Source organism: Paramisgurnus dabryanus, chromosome 7, assembly GCF_030506205.2.
Source record: "Paramisgurnus dabryanus chromosome 7, PD_genome_1.1, whole genome shotgun sequence".
Classification (NCBI taxonomy): domain Eukaryota; kingdom Metazoa; phylum Chordata; class Actinopteri; order Cypriniformes; family Cobitidae; genus Paramisgurnus; species Paramisgurnus dabryanus.
Window position 1 is genome coordinate 25,947,606 of NC_133343.1, and position 13,830 is coordinate 25,961,435.

The window sequence follows — 13,830 nt, forward strand, 5'->3', positions numbered from 1 at the left end:
CATGAGATTTTTTTAATTATTTGTGGCAAATTATTTAGAGCAAGCAGTTTCTTAACAAACTATGCTCTGTTGTTTCCTCCACACACGCACACACATACAGTACACACAATAATTACATTTTTGTTTCTTATAAGCTACCCACAAATATATTCAATGTTTTAAAGTTTGTCCCGAAATGTTAATTTCTTCCTCAGAACAATTCACCAGGATGAACGAATTACGGAAAAACTTTCTTACGAGTGAAGAAACCAAACAAAGGGACATTGTCTCATTGTAAGTCTTTGGTGACTGGGACACCATGCCGAGTCTTCCATCACAACGTCAAGAAAGAGGAGGAGGAGGGAGGAGGTGGAAGACGTTCTCACAAGAGAACAGCATCTTCTTAGCATTTCGGCTTCCACGCCCCGCGTTATCCCCACCGCGCACCCCCAGTGCCCGCCTTTGTTCGCATCACAACAATCCCCGAACAGATGGTGCTCTGCTTGGGAATCGAGTGACAACCACCGGCCAGCAACCAATCGCATGCTCGGGAATCAGCTGACTCGCGTGGACAGCGCCAGGTGCTGTCATCATATTTTCCTTAGCGACGCGGCGCGGGTTCAACAGTAGCACGGATAGTAGCCAGTCAGCGCGTTCCCGTCGCAAGGATACATGGCCATGCGCTCGGGGAAGGCTGCACGCGAACGTTTGCAGAGTGGATGTAACGAAGAGGTGCAGGTGTGATCGTGAAACATTTCCTAATACGGGGGGCAGATGGATTTTCTTTCAAGACCGATTCTTCTGTTTGCAAGGGTATAGTGCATGAAGCAGCCAACGCCAAAACCGGACTTCAGTGCCATTCGGGGACGTGTAGGCTTACGAGCCAAAGAGGTATGTTAAAATATATTTCAATTGATCAGCTTTTCTCTTTATGCACGGGCATCTCTGAACGCGTAACCTACATAATCTTAACACAAACGCACGCGCACCGTTTTATAAGCAGCGCAGTATGTTTTTTAAGAAAACTGTACAAAATATTTTAAGCTCACAAACAATAAACAAAACGATTTTTTTTAATAAATAAAACGTATTTTGTTAGATTTTTGGATTAGATTTTGCTTTTGAGCAATAAAAGCTCCTCGTGGACTAGCTGGGTGATCATCGTTTACTGCATTTCATCGCGAGGACGCATCGGCTGTTGCGCTCGATATGTTCAAGGGCACGTGTGTGATATTTCATAATTTACGGTTTGTTTATAAAAATAGCTTGTGTCAGCTGATAGCCTGCCATGATAATCTCACGTTTAGCCTATGGGATCAAAATGATGAATCAATTTAATATAAACAAGAATGCGCTATTGCAATATAGGCTATTAATGATCATTCTTCTTACAGTACGTAGTTTTACCTGATTGAATATATACACATGTACATACGCATACAAATTCTCCTTTTCTTAGTTGGCCTAGTACAAAGTGTTTTATAGGCTACTTCAATAGCGATTAAAGCATAATTGTTGCGGCGAACTCGCCAGGCGCCCTCGCGCACACGGTTTGGTTAGCGATGCAGAACTGATTTGAATCTCAATGTCCGAACACTCCAGCAGATGTTTCATTGCTTACTCATTCCCAATACGAAGACGCTACAACTTCTGTAGGAAAGACAATATACACAGGAAGACGTCTTTCAGACAGGGAAGGATGTATAATGGGATCTTAGGAGGAGGAGGAGGAGGGACGCCACCCCTCTTGCAGCTGTTGCGTCCGCAGAGCAAGCAGAAGTTGCTTTCTGACATTTGAAGACAAACATGCATGTAGAAAAAACAAACTAAGGAAAATGTCCGGCTGAGTTGACTTTAGTGCAGACTGCAGATTTTCACATCTTGAATGGTCTGGGTCACAGGTAATGCATTATTTTTATTAGTGGAAAATCCGATTTTTTTAATAACTTAAACAAGGCTAAAATGGGTATCTTAACCAATTAGATGCTTGCTACAGTACGCTGTTTTCTATGCTTGCCGTTCAATACAGTAGTGTAAGAATGGAGAGGGTGGTGGTATAGGAAACAACAGTGTGGCTTTTGTATGGGTCACAGAGGTAAAAGGTGGAATAGACTTGGGCAGCTGTTTGACTAATTCTGCCGTCATAATCTGGTTAAGAAATCACCCTGCAAAATATGCTACTGTGACAGCAGGTGAAGGTACAAAAGACTGTAGATTTTGTTTGGTGTAAAAACAAACCATTTCTTACTATTCAATAAGACCTATCTATGGGTTTTAATGATGATCTGTTGAAAACATTGATTAATTAAGGACATCTAAATTAGTTCATGTTTATAAAGTGATGCAATTCAATATTAATAATAAATTCTAAGATCTAAAGTTATACAGTAAGGAATATTTAATGATGGGCCATTGAATTACAGAAAAAATGCACGCCAATTGTGGCTGTGCATTATTTTAAAATAATTTAAAGGGCCGGAGCTTATTGTTCCGCTTGTACCATGGTTACTACAGAAACTGCTAAGACTTAGCTTTATTTTAAGACATTGGACATGTTAGGTGTGAGTTTATTGAAAATAATGCATACCTGTGGAACATTTCTTAACCAATCAGAATAAAACAGCCGGTGGTATAAAAGAAGATAACTTTCTAATTCGCTAAAAACATGTTTAGATGTAGATATCATATTTTTACTTATAGTTAAAGGTTACAATATTTATCTAAATTATTTCTATGTAAAAGGAAATCTAACGGTAAGCTGTCCGGATTTTCTCAGTTTTTTAATTTATTTTTTAATTGGAACATAGAATGTATACTGTATAATTTGCAATATACACAAAAAATTTTATGGAAAAGGCACACAATTTTCAAATTCTTTTGTGATACACCAAAACCTATGCAGCAATTTGTTTTCGCCATTTGAAATGTCATCTTGCACATCCACTATTTTATCGATAAAAGGCCAATTGGTTGGAAACAGACGGAGACAAATTTAACTAACTTTTTTAATGCATATTCACTTTATGAATCAAAAATAGATGGAAATGTGGCTTATGTAAGGTATGCCAACCTGATTTCATGGGAATTTATACCTATTTTACAATGTGACTAATTTCTATAAATTTTCGTACAAAAGCGATTATATGAAAAAAGCATTAATAAAACCCTATAGTGATAGTTGTTCTAAACCTGTATGAGATTCTTTACTTTGTTGAACACAAAAGAAGATATTTTGATAAATGATGGAATAAGCACACAGTTACCGTCAACTGTGAGGTTACCATCATTTATCAAAAAATCTTTGTTTGTTTAAAAAAGTAAAGAAACTCATCCAGGTTTAAAATGATGACAGAATTTTCATTTGTGAATGAACTATCCCTTTAAATCTAAAGTCACTGTAGCAAAAGCAAATCATACAATTACATCCGAATGAGACTGTACGAATTCAAATGTACTATCCTCCTTGTATATGTACTGTATGAATTGTCATGAGATTGGTTGGGTATGCATAATTGCTTCGGTTGGAATATTCATTGGTTTTACCGAACAATGTTTTTGTATTCGTATAAAGATAGGGTGGAGTTTGGATCTCAGTGTATTTAAATTCTGAAATCTACTTGGTAAGTGATTCCCAATGGTTTGGAGCACACATTGCCGAACAAAAGTGGAACTTTGGGGGTTTTCTGTGTATTTAATTCTCAGCATGCTACCTTTTGCAGTGGCGCAGATCTGTAATCAATGTTTTTATGCCATGCACAATAGTCCCCATGTCTATAGCACTATACTGCATTTGCCATTACCCCATAGTTCAACCCTGCGCAGAGCTATGATTCACCATGCAATTAATAATACTCCTCAGATTAAGAGTTGGCAAGCATAGAAGTTCTTGAATGTTGAAAATGAGAAGATCCGTTCTTTTGGCCCTTCAGAAGCCTTCTCAATCTTAGAATGAAAAATTACTATAAATTTTTTATTGTGTCTGAAAGGTTTTCAGGAAAAATTATCTTATAGGACATTACTAGAGAACAGACTTTACAGTTTGGGAGTTGAAACAGAAGTTATTTTAGCAGGGCAGGCCTTTGGGGCTTCCCCATTTGTTTATTTGAAGTTTGCTTTTGTTTTTTAGAATTTATTTCCTGTTTCCTCAGCCTTCGCATATAGCAAAACAAATACTGTTTCCTGGAAATGTATTTTCATATTTTAAGCTTTGTAGGCTGTGAGAAAAAGGTCGTAATACAATCAGCTCTGGTTAATTCATGTCAGTCATATAAGTGATGCCATGAGTAATTGCTTGTTTAACCATTTCTGAGAATCCAAATATACTTCATATAAACTCAACATTAGTGTTATATGTACAGTATTCGGTATAGATGGTTTCAGCAGCAACAACATAAACAAACGGCTTTTGTGGACTAAATGCAACTTCCGGTAGACTTCAACATAGAATCAATAACAACAGAGTCATTTTACAATAGTTTATTACTGATAACAAAGGTTATAAGTGACAAATAAATTACCTTTGTTCATATATCATATCTAACACGTATCAACTATTACACCAAGCTAACGCTACTGTGTAAAAAATGTATACAATGTTAGCAACAGGTTCTTGAATTCTTGGCTGCCAAATGTCTCCCCACAGTTTTTCATTTTCCCTCATCTTTAGCAAACCAAAACATTTCATTTTCACCAAGTTATTTGTTTCTGAGTTTAGCCACTAGCCAGATGATGAATAAATACAGACCAAAAGTTCACTTCGATTCAGCCTCGTAACCGTGTCAACGCACACACGTCCGATGAAACCATCTATAACACATATATAGACGATTTCATCGGACGCACGTGCGGTCACACGATTATGCGTCTGGTCAGAACTTTACTTCCGGTTTCTGTTTGTTTATTGGTCTGACTAGTTGCTAAACTGAACTCTTAAACAAATACCATGCCGAAAATAGCAAATGTTTTGGTTTCCTTGGTAAGCTACGTGTTGTTTTTTGCTTGTTATATAGAAAACTACAGTAAAAGGACTTTGTTGTTATTTATAATTAGTGGAGTTTACCGGAAGTTACGTGATGACCACGAAAGCAGCTTGTTTATGTTGTTACTGCTGAAACCGTCTATACAGGTTAATATTTGTAGAGCTTGTGTATAAATATCATATAATCTCTTCTCCATTTTGTCTTATCCATAGCCATTGTGCAAACTTCATTGACAGATGTGCAGTTTTGTTGGCTTAAAACTGTGAAATCTGAACAAAGCACTCAGGTTGTAATATCTCAGTTTAGCCCCTAGTGTGCACTTCAAATAAACCTAAGGATCTAAGTTTATGTTTTCCCCAGCCTTGAAATAATACCCTGTCGGAAACTGACAGTATAATGGCCCATAGATAAGACGTTCCTTCAAAACAGAAGTCTTCACGGTCTCCAGAGGAGAGATCTGCATCTGGTGGTGATCTGTAATGGCAGGTGTTTCAAACGGCTCTCATTGATTTTCACAGCTGTCATTTATCTAAGACTCGTGGAAGTTATGGATGACAAGCTGGACAACAGGAAGCTAGCTGATTGCACAAGTTTACCTAATGAGCTTGGAATGGCGTACAGAGGCATTAATTTGACCACAAATTTGAAGCTGATGACTTGAGAGTGAATATGAGTTGGCATCTTTAGGGTGTGACCCTTAGTTGAAAGATAGCAGGATGTGTATTTTGTTATACCACTTTCCTTCGCATCATAATTGTGGCCTGTACACACTTTACAAAAAAGAAAAGAATGGAATTCTCTGTTAGTTTTAATTTCTGAGCCATCAAACATCATTTATGAACTTAATATTATAAAACAGATCATTCTGATTGGACAAGCAACATTTAGAGTCGTTAAATGATTATAAACACCTGTGACTGCTCATTTTATCGCTGCGTCCAAAACCGCCCACTTCCATACAAAAGACGCTTTCAGCAATAACAACATAAACAAGCGGCTTTTGTGGTCAACACGTAACTTCCGGTAAACTCTGCTAAGAATAAATAACAACAAAGTCCTTTTAAAGTAGTTTATTTATATAGCAAGCAAAATAAACATCACGTAGATTACCTAAAAATCCAAAACATTTGTTATTTTCGACAAGGTATTTGTTTAAGAGTTAAGTTTTAGCAACTAGTCAGACCATTAAACAAACAGAAACCGGAAGTAAAGCTTTATCACGTCACCGCGCATGCGTCTGATAAAATGGTCTATATAGTTGGCAAAAAGCAGTTGGCAAGGCGAAGAGTATATCCGAATTCATATTCGAAAAACAGTTGTCGAAAAGTACCCAGATGACTTACTACTTTTAGCAAGATCCCAAAGTGTTAATTCGATGGACACTTTACTATTCCCTGAGCTCCTTGGAGAGAAGTTATTCAACAAAGAAGAAGAAGGAGAGGCATGGTTTTATTTAACAATGTCCAAAAGCAGTAACGCGGATTTATTAAAATATAAATACATATATTAAACTGCTGTCCCTTGTGGTTAAATTGCACTTGTTTAACGTCATTCCAGTTAACAACTAACTTGTTATGACGACGTGTGTCACGTGATTTCACAGTCAAGATGTATGCCCCAACATTAAATTACACAATAAATGAATTACAAAGTCGTTAAAATGCTAAGTTAGCGCTACATGCTAATAAATGCTATATGCTAGCTTTTAGGCTTAAGTTCTACTATTGACTTTACCGTTACGTTTTGCAGGTCCATACTGAACAAAACACAAACTTACCACTCAGAAACGTCCATTAACAATCTCCAAACAATTAGTTGGTCCTCAAAATCTGTATTTTCGTCTGATACAGGCTCAATGTGAGCTACTGACATGAGCCTCAGAGCAGAGCAATCAGAGCAGAGCTCAACATTATTATTCATGACCCTTCCAAATAGGGGAAAAATAAACGATTTCATTCAAAGGACAAATCCTAGGGTTGTAAACAGACATGTAAAAATGTTTCTGGATAATTTTTGCCCTTAATAAAGATATATACCTTCTGTAATAACATAGTGAACATATTATTTCAGTGCATTCTTTGGCACCTTTAAAGGTCAATGAGTAGGTACTTCATCTAATTCAGTACCTACTTTCACAGTATGCGATTTTAGACACATGGTATATTTATGCACCAAGTTGCTATGTTGCTTAGCAACCATGAACCACCTGCAGTTATGATAACAGATGATATAATGTGGCACAAGAATTAATACAGTAATGCTGTATCTGTTGTTTATTAAAAACAATAAGCTAACAGAGTCTGTGATTTGTAATATTATTGCATGGAAGGGGACACCTCTTACCTGTGGTGGTCACTGTTACGCATGGTGTAAATTATCAAGAAATTCAAGGCCACACTTCAAAGAGAAACATTCAAAGCCTCTGACTATTTATTGTTAACTAAAGGGTTATTAAAACCTGTCCATCAACATTAGTTTTGGATTTAAGTCTGCAAAAAGATCAGTCAAACTTGCAGATGACTTAATGAATCTGACGTGATGTCTCCTGACTCCAGCCATAAAACTAGGGCTTGATCTAGATACATAGAGATGAAATAAGTGCTTAAAATTAAGCTTTTACTTACAGTCCTAAATGTAACCGTGCATGATCTCTGGATCACTTTATCCTGCTTACTGGATATCCTAAATACTGTTATTAAGTGCTGAATCTGAGATTGACCTTAATATTGGTAATATTATGTCATTCATATTAGAATGAAAGAGAATAAGGGGATGAGAAGCAAACTGGACCATAGTGATTTTAATACTGTAAAAATGTGCCATTATTATGTTAACAATTTGTGACCCAGTCTGTGGAAAACCAGCTAAAGTCATTTTTTGTGATTTATTGTAGGTTTACTTAATGTATAGAAGGCTCCGTGAAAATATAATATCTTTAATATTGACGCAGTTAGGTCAATGAAATCAAAATCAAACTTTGATGCTCCAAATTTCATCATCTGATGTACATTACAACTTAAACCATATATTTGCTCGTCTATTTGTTTTTTTCTCATCTGTGCAGTGTTAACAGGATTTATTGCACTTGTCACCCATTAAAATACAGTATTAGTGGTTCTTGTGACAACATTGTTTCAGGGCAGATAACACTGGCCAGTTTCATTCAGTTTTATACGGTAAGAAGTGCTGATACAGGCAGTAACAGTCAGCTCTCGTTCTAAATTGCCCTGATGTTCTTTTAGCCACATGGGGGAGATCAGACCTCTTATTGATTTCCACTCACACATTAAAAGACTCATTTACACCAGCTGTACCATTTGCTTGGGTGTATGCAACTTAAAATTGCTAGTTACTGTCCAAGCTTTATGTTACTGTAGATGGAAATGGGTGACTCTAGAGCTTGAAAGTAAATAAAGTTTGGGTATTGCTGCTGTCCTATAAATAGAAAAGATATGAAATATCACAAAAATATGATGACGGTTTACGGGACAGGGCTTATCCTAGTCCCAGACTAAAAGGCATGTTTATCTTCCACTGACATATCTTAAAGGGGACATATCTTAAAAGACTTTTTAAAGATGTCAAATAAATCTTTGGTGTCCCCAGAGTACATATGTGATGTTTTAGCTCAAAGTACTCCATTATTATAGCATGTTAAAAATTGTATGCTTTGTAGGTGTGAGCAAAAATGTCCAGTTTTTGGGTGTGTCCTGGTAAATGCAAATAAGTTGATCATTGCACTAAATGGCGGTGCCATGGTTGGATAGTGCAGATAAAGGGGCGGTATTATCCCCTTCTGACATCACAAGGGGAGCCAAATATCAATTACCTATTTTTACACATGCTTGCAGAGAATGGTTGATTTTTATTCACATTTTCTATATAAGCACTTGGGACCAAATTAAAGCACTTAAACATGGAAAAAGTTAGATTTTCATGATATGTCCCCTTTAACATATATGAGTGCCATTGTTTTGTCTCAAGATGCATACCAGTATTGTTTTGTGTTTTTTTTGTAAGGTATGTTTGTAAAAACGACTTAAATGTCCTTATATAACTAATGCCTAGTCCAGGATTAATCTAAACCCTGTCTGGGAAACCGCCCCATGATTTCATGATATATAATAATATAATTTAAATGTCTTTTTTGGATTGAGTGCATGGGATTTTTATTATAGCAACGTTTTAATAACACATTAAAAACACAGAATAGCGTCTATAATGGAGGAGTATTTGTTCTTAATGTAGGTGGTATTTGGCATGGATTAAATCCCTCTGGCTCACTGTTATTGAGTCAGCATTAGTACCATATTGGATAACAGATGCCCTGATTGCTTCTCTGTCAAAGACACAATAATATGCAGCCTTAATATACACAACAATATACAGTTTTGTGCCTTGTAGTGGATGCTTTACCTGCCTGGTGTTTTCATACAAAAGTTTTATATTACTATTTGATATGCAAAGCTCATATTTCTTTTCATATGTTGTGTATTTGCTTAAATGCTACAAAGAGAGGTGCTAATAATTTAACTGTAGATAGACAACAGGTTAGATCAGAATAGGGGACTATTTTTTCCTTAAAGTCTACAGCAAATGTATTGTTCAGTCTAACAATCACTATTTGTCTGACGGTGAACATCTGGACCCTTGCGTAGGCGTAAAAAGCGGACCATATTTCGGCCTTAAGATAAAGCTCCTGGCTTTATTTTAATATCTTATTTTATTGCATAATGTAGGTAGTTTTGAGAGATCTAACTACTTCTTAAATGTAACATATGTAACATCATAGCTGCTTTTTAATTGTACTGGGTTATACACTATTACAAAATGACAGTTCTGTATAAATCTATTTTAAATACAACCCTGTTGATGGTCATTTCAGCATACTGTTGAGTGTTTTTAAGCTAATGATCTGAAAGCTTGTTGGAAAGATGAAAGCACTCAATTGAATTACACTTCTGAGAAGTGTTTTATTGCTTCAGCATAATAATCAGCTAGCGTGGCTTTTTGACGAAAAGTAGTTCATCTTCATAAATCAGTGTTGAATATTTTGGATCAAACTAATAAGCTTTGTTGTTTTGAAGCAAAGTAAAACACAATAAACATTGTTTCTGTTGTAAGAATATGTAATCCTCACTTTAATCTTCATAAATGTCTTTATAGAAAAGTGTTTATTTGTTTATACCTTTTCATGTCACAGAATTTTGCCATTCATTGTTGTAACTCTAGCTTTTCTGTTTGTTTGTTTTTAGGTCAAGTCTCCAGTCTCAGGTTCAAGCTGTGAGGAACGTTGAGTCTTGTATGAGCCCACAGGAACTGCAACCTTTAAAGTCTTTCGGAAGCTCTTTGACTGCCCCGTTTCAGTAGCTTTCAGAAGGATAAAAGGACTATTCTGCCACACTTCTATTGAATGAGAATCGCACCTCACCATCTCTTTGTCGCTATAGGAATTCTAACTCAGATCTAAGAGGATAAACACCTCCAGTCAGAATGGCAAGAGGGACTTTCTTTTTTGTTGTGCAGGGCCAGTTTTGTTATTTCCTGCTTCTGGTTTTCCTTGCCATCTCTTCTGTTCAAAGTACAGAATGTCCCCAGCTTTGCGTCTGCGAGATCCGGCCGTGGTTCACACCCCAGTCCACATATAGAGAAGCGACTACTGTGGATTGCAATGACCTTCACCTCACGCGCATCCCTGGAAACCTGTCCGCTGATACGCAAGTGTTGCTCCTCCAAAGTAACTACATTGCCAGAACTAGCGAGGAACTGGAACAGCTGCTGAACCTCACAGAACTGGACCTGTCGCAGAACAACTTCAGCAAAATCCATGATATCGGCTTGACCAACATGTCGCAACTCACGACGCTTCACTTGGAAGAGAACCAAATAGTTGAGATGTCCGACTTTAGCTTACAAGACCTCGCCAGTCTGCAGGAGCTGTACATTAATCACAATCAGATCAGCTCCATCGCTCCCAATGCCTTTGCCGGTTTGCGTAACCTGCTCAGGCTCCATCTGAACTCCAACAGGCTCAAGGCCATTGACAGCCGCTGGTTTGAATCAACTCCCAACCTTGAGATTCTAATGATTGGGGAAAATCCTGTGGTTGGCATCCTGGATTTGAACTTCAAGCCTCTTACCAGCTTGAGAAGCCTGGTGCTGGCAGGAATGGAGCTCACAGATATTCCAGGCAATGCTTTTGTTGGACTAGACAACTTGGAGAGTATCTCATTTTATGATAATAAACTTGTTAGGGTGCCACAGACTGCTTTGCAGAAACTTCCAAACCTGAAATTTCTGGATTTGAACAAGAATCCCATTCATAAAATTCAGCAAGGAGACTTTAGGAACATGCTCCGGCTGAAAGAACTTGGCATTAACAACATGGTAGAACTTGTGTCCATTGAACGCTTTGCCCTTGATAACCTTCCAGAACTAACCAAACTTGAAGCCACAAACAACCCTAAATTTTCCTTCGTGAGCCGTTCAGCATTCCGTGATTTGCCGTCACTGGAGAGTCTAATGCTTAATAACAATGCTCTAAACTCCCTGTACCAGGCTACAGCAGAGTCACTTCCCAACCTGAGGGAGATCAGTATCCATAGCAACCCACTGCGCTGTGACTGCGTTATTCAGTGGATGGGCTCAAACAAGACGACAATTCGATTCATGGAGCCACTGTCAATGTTCTGTGCCATGCCACCTGAGGTTAGAAGTCAGCGCGTGAAGGAGGTGCTTTCGCACGAATCTTCCGGTCAATGTCTGCCCTTGATTTCTCATGACACCTTCCCCAATCACCTCAACCTGGACATAGGGATGACAGTAGACCTTGATTGTCGTGCAATGGCCGAACCTGAACCCGAAATATATTGGGTTACACCATCTGGTAACAAAGTAATGATAGATACAGTGTCTGATAAATACCAACTCAGCAATGCAGGAACCTTGCACATATCCAATATTCAAGTAGACGACTCCGGCCACTACACTTGTGTGGCCCAAAATACAGAAGGAGCTGATACTCGGGTAACTGCCATTCGGGTCAACGGGACTCTCCTGGATAGCACCCAGCTTATGAAGATCTATGTGAAACATACCGAGACCCATTCAATATTAGTGTCCTGGAAGGTAAACTCCAATGTCATGACATCCAACCTGAAGTGGTCTTCAGCCACCATGAAAATTGACAACCCTCACATCACCTACACGGCTAAAGTCCCTGTAGATGTCCATGAGTACAACCTCACCCACCTTCAGCCAGCCACTGAATATGAGGTCTGTCTCTCTGTCTCCAATATTCACCAGCAGACCCAAAAGTCTTGCGTCAACGTCACAACCAAGCATGCCACGTTTGCCATCGAGATCTCGGACCAAGGCGCCAATACGGCTCTTGCTGCTGTTATGGGAACAATCCTGGCCATCATCAGCCTGGGATCCATAACCGTCTACATTGCAAAGAGATGGAAGAGAAAGAACTACCATCACTCTTTAAAGAAGTACATGCAGAAAACCTCCTCCATCCCCCTAAATGAGCTGTATCCACCCCTCATTAACCTTTGGGAAGCAGACAGTGAAAAGGACAAGGAGGGTTCGTCGGAAACTAAGCCCTCCCAGGTCGACACAACGAGGAGTTATTACATGTGGTGAACCTTACCAGACTTGTCTTCTTCAGAGCACAAAGACACATCTTTGCTTATTTGTGCGTAAAACAGACATGGAGTTTCTTTTTTCTGCTTTGCTTACTGAAAGCAAGTATTCAGACTGATATCTCTGACTTTTTAGTAGAGTGTATTGCCTTTCTTCTTTGACTTTCAATATGGCAGCTTTGTTTAGCTTCCGAGAAATCTTAGTAGCTGTGCTTTTTCTTTCGTTACATTTTAATAGCACAGCATAGACGTCGAGGATTGACTTTGGGTCGAATGATGCCGTAGCACTATATCTGATCCGATATCGATACGGCGGTATTCATAGAGAATGCATTGTTTCTTTCTCTCTTTCGTAAGACAGTTTAACTGTTGTGCACTGAAATATATTAACAAAATCGTCCTTGGACTTCACTGTAAGCTGACAAGGTGAGTTTAGACTCGATACACTGTCTATTGAATAACGTTAGCAATTGTTCTGTAATGTTGTATCAACTATAATTTGAACATTTTGGATTTTCTCAAAAGTAAGTTTTGATTTAGACGTTAACTTTGCAGAACTGTAAACCAGCAATAGAAACGTGAATGTTTAATAACTAGGTAGTAGAAAAATGCTTTTTTTATTATTCAGATTCTTCTTTTTTAATTGGCTAGAATCTGTTAATCTGTTGTAATTAACACATGCAAAATACGTTGCATATTACAGCGCAAACAAAAATAAAATACTGTTTTGTTCAGATATTTTTTATACAATGATTGTCAAGTGTCATTATTCTATGTCTTATTTTGTATTATACATTAGGGGTGGGAATCGCTTGGACCCTCATGAATCGATTCAGAATCGATTCTTAGGGTCCCGATTCGATTCAGAATCGATTCTTGACGTACTAATTTGCATATCTGTGACGTCATTACGTCGCATTGCTTTCAAAGCCAGGTTAATGTTTGCGCTTTTGCTAGTCTCTGTACTGTCATATACTGTACTTTAATGCAACTAGGGATAAATAATGTCATTCTTATATACATACATGTGTTGTTTCTGTTGTAAGACATTAAAACCAGTAAAAATATTAATTTAACGTGACATATTAATTCTATATGTTAACCGGCATTAACTTCCACGAACGTTAAGCGTCTAATCATCATCATTATACACAGTGATTGGCAGTATTACTGTATTTGTATAATGCAGCGCACCCAGCGACTGAATAACAAACTATGTGCATATT

The 13,830-nt window shown here is 37.9% G+C and overlaps 1 protein-coding gene across 1 annotated transcript; it reads left to right on the top strand.

Moving 5' to 3' along the window:
• The first annotated feature begins 353 nt into the window (after positions 1 to 353).
• On the top strand, positions 354 to 13,354 carry lrrn1 (leucine rich repeat neuronal 1). Its single transcript, XM_065279820.2, has 2 exons — positions 354 to 870; positions 10,214 to 13,354. The coding sequence occupies exon 2, from the start codon at positions 10,452 to 10,454 to the stop codon at positions 12,603 to 12,605; it is 2,154 nt and encodes a 717-aa protein (XP_065135892.2). The 5' UTR covers positions 354 to 870; positions 10,214 to 10,451; the 3' UTR covers positions 12,606 to 13,354.
• The last annotated feature ends 476 nt before the right edge of the window (positions 13,355 to 13,830 follow it).

Bases quoted from the DNA above. Each gene is read 5' to 3' on its own strand.
- lrrn1 (XM_065279820.2), top strand. From the start codon at position 10,452: ATGGCAAGAGGGACTTTCTTTTTTGTTGTGCAGGGCCAGTTTTGTTAT.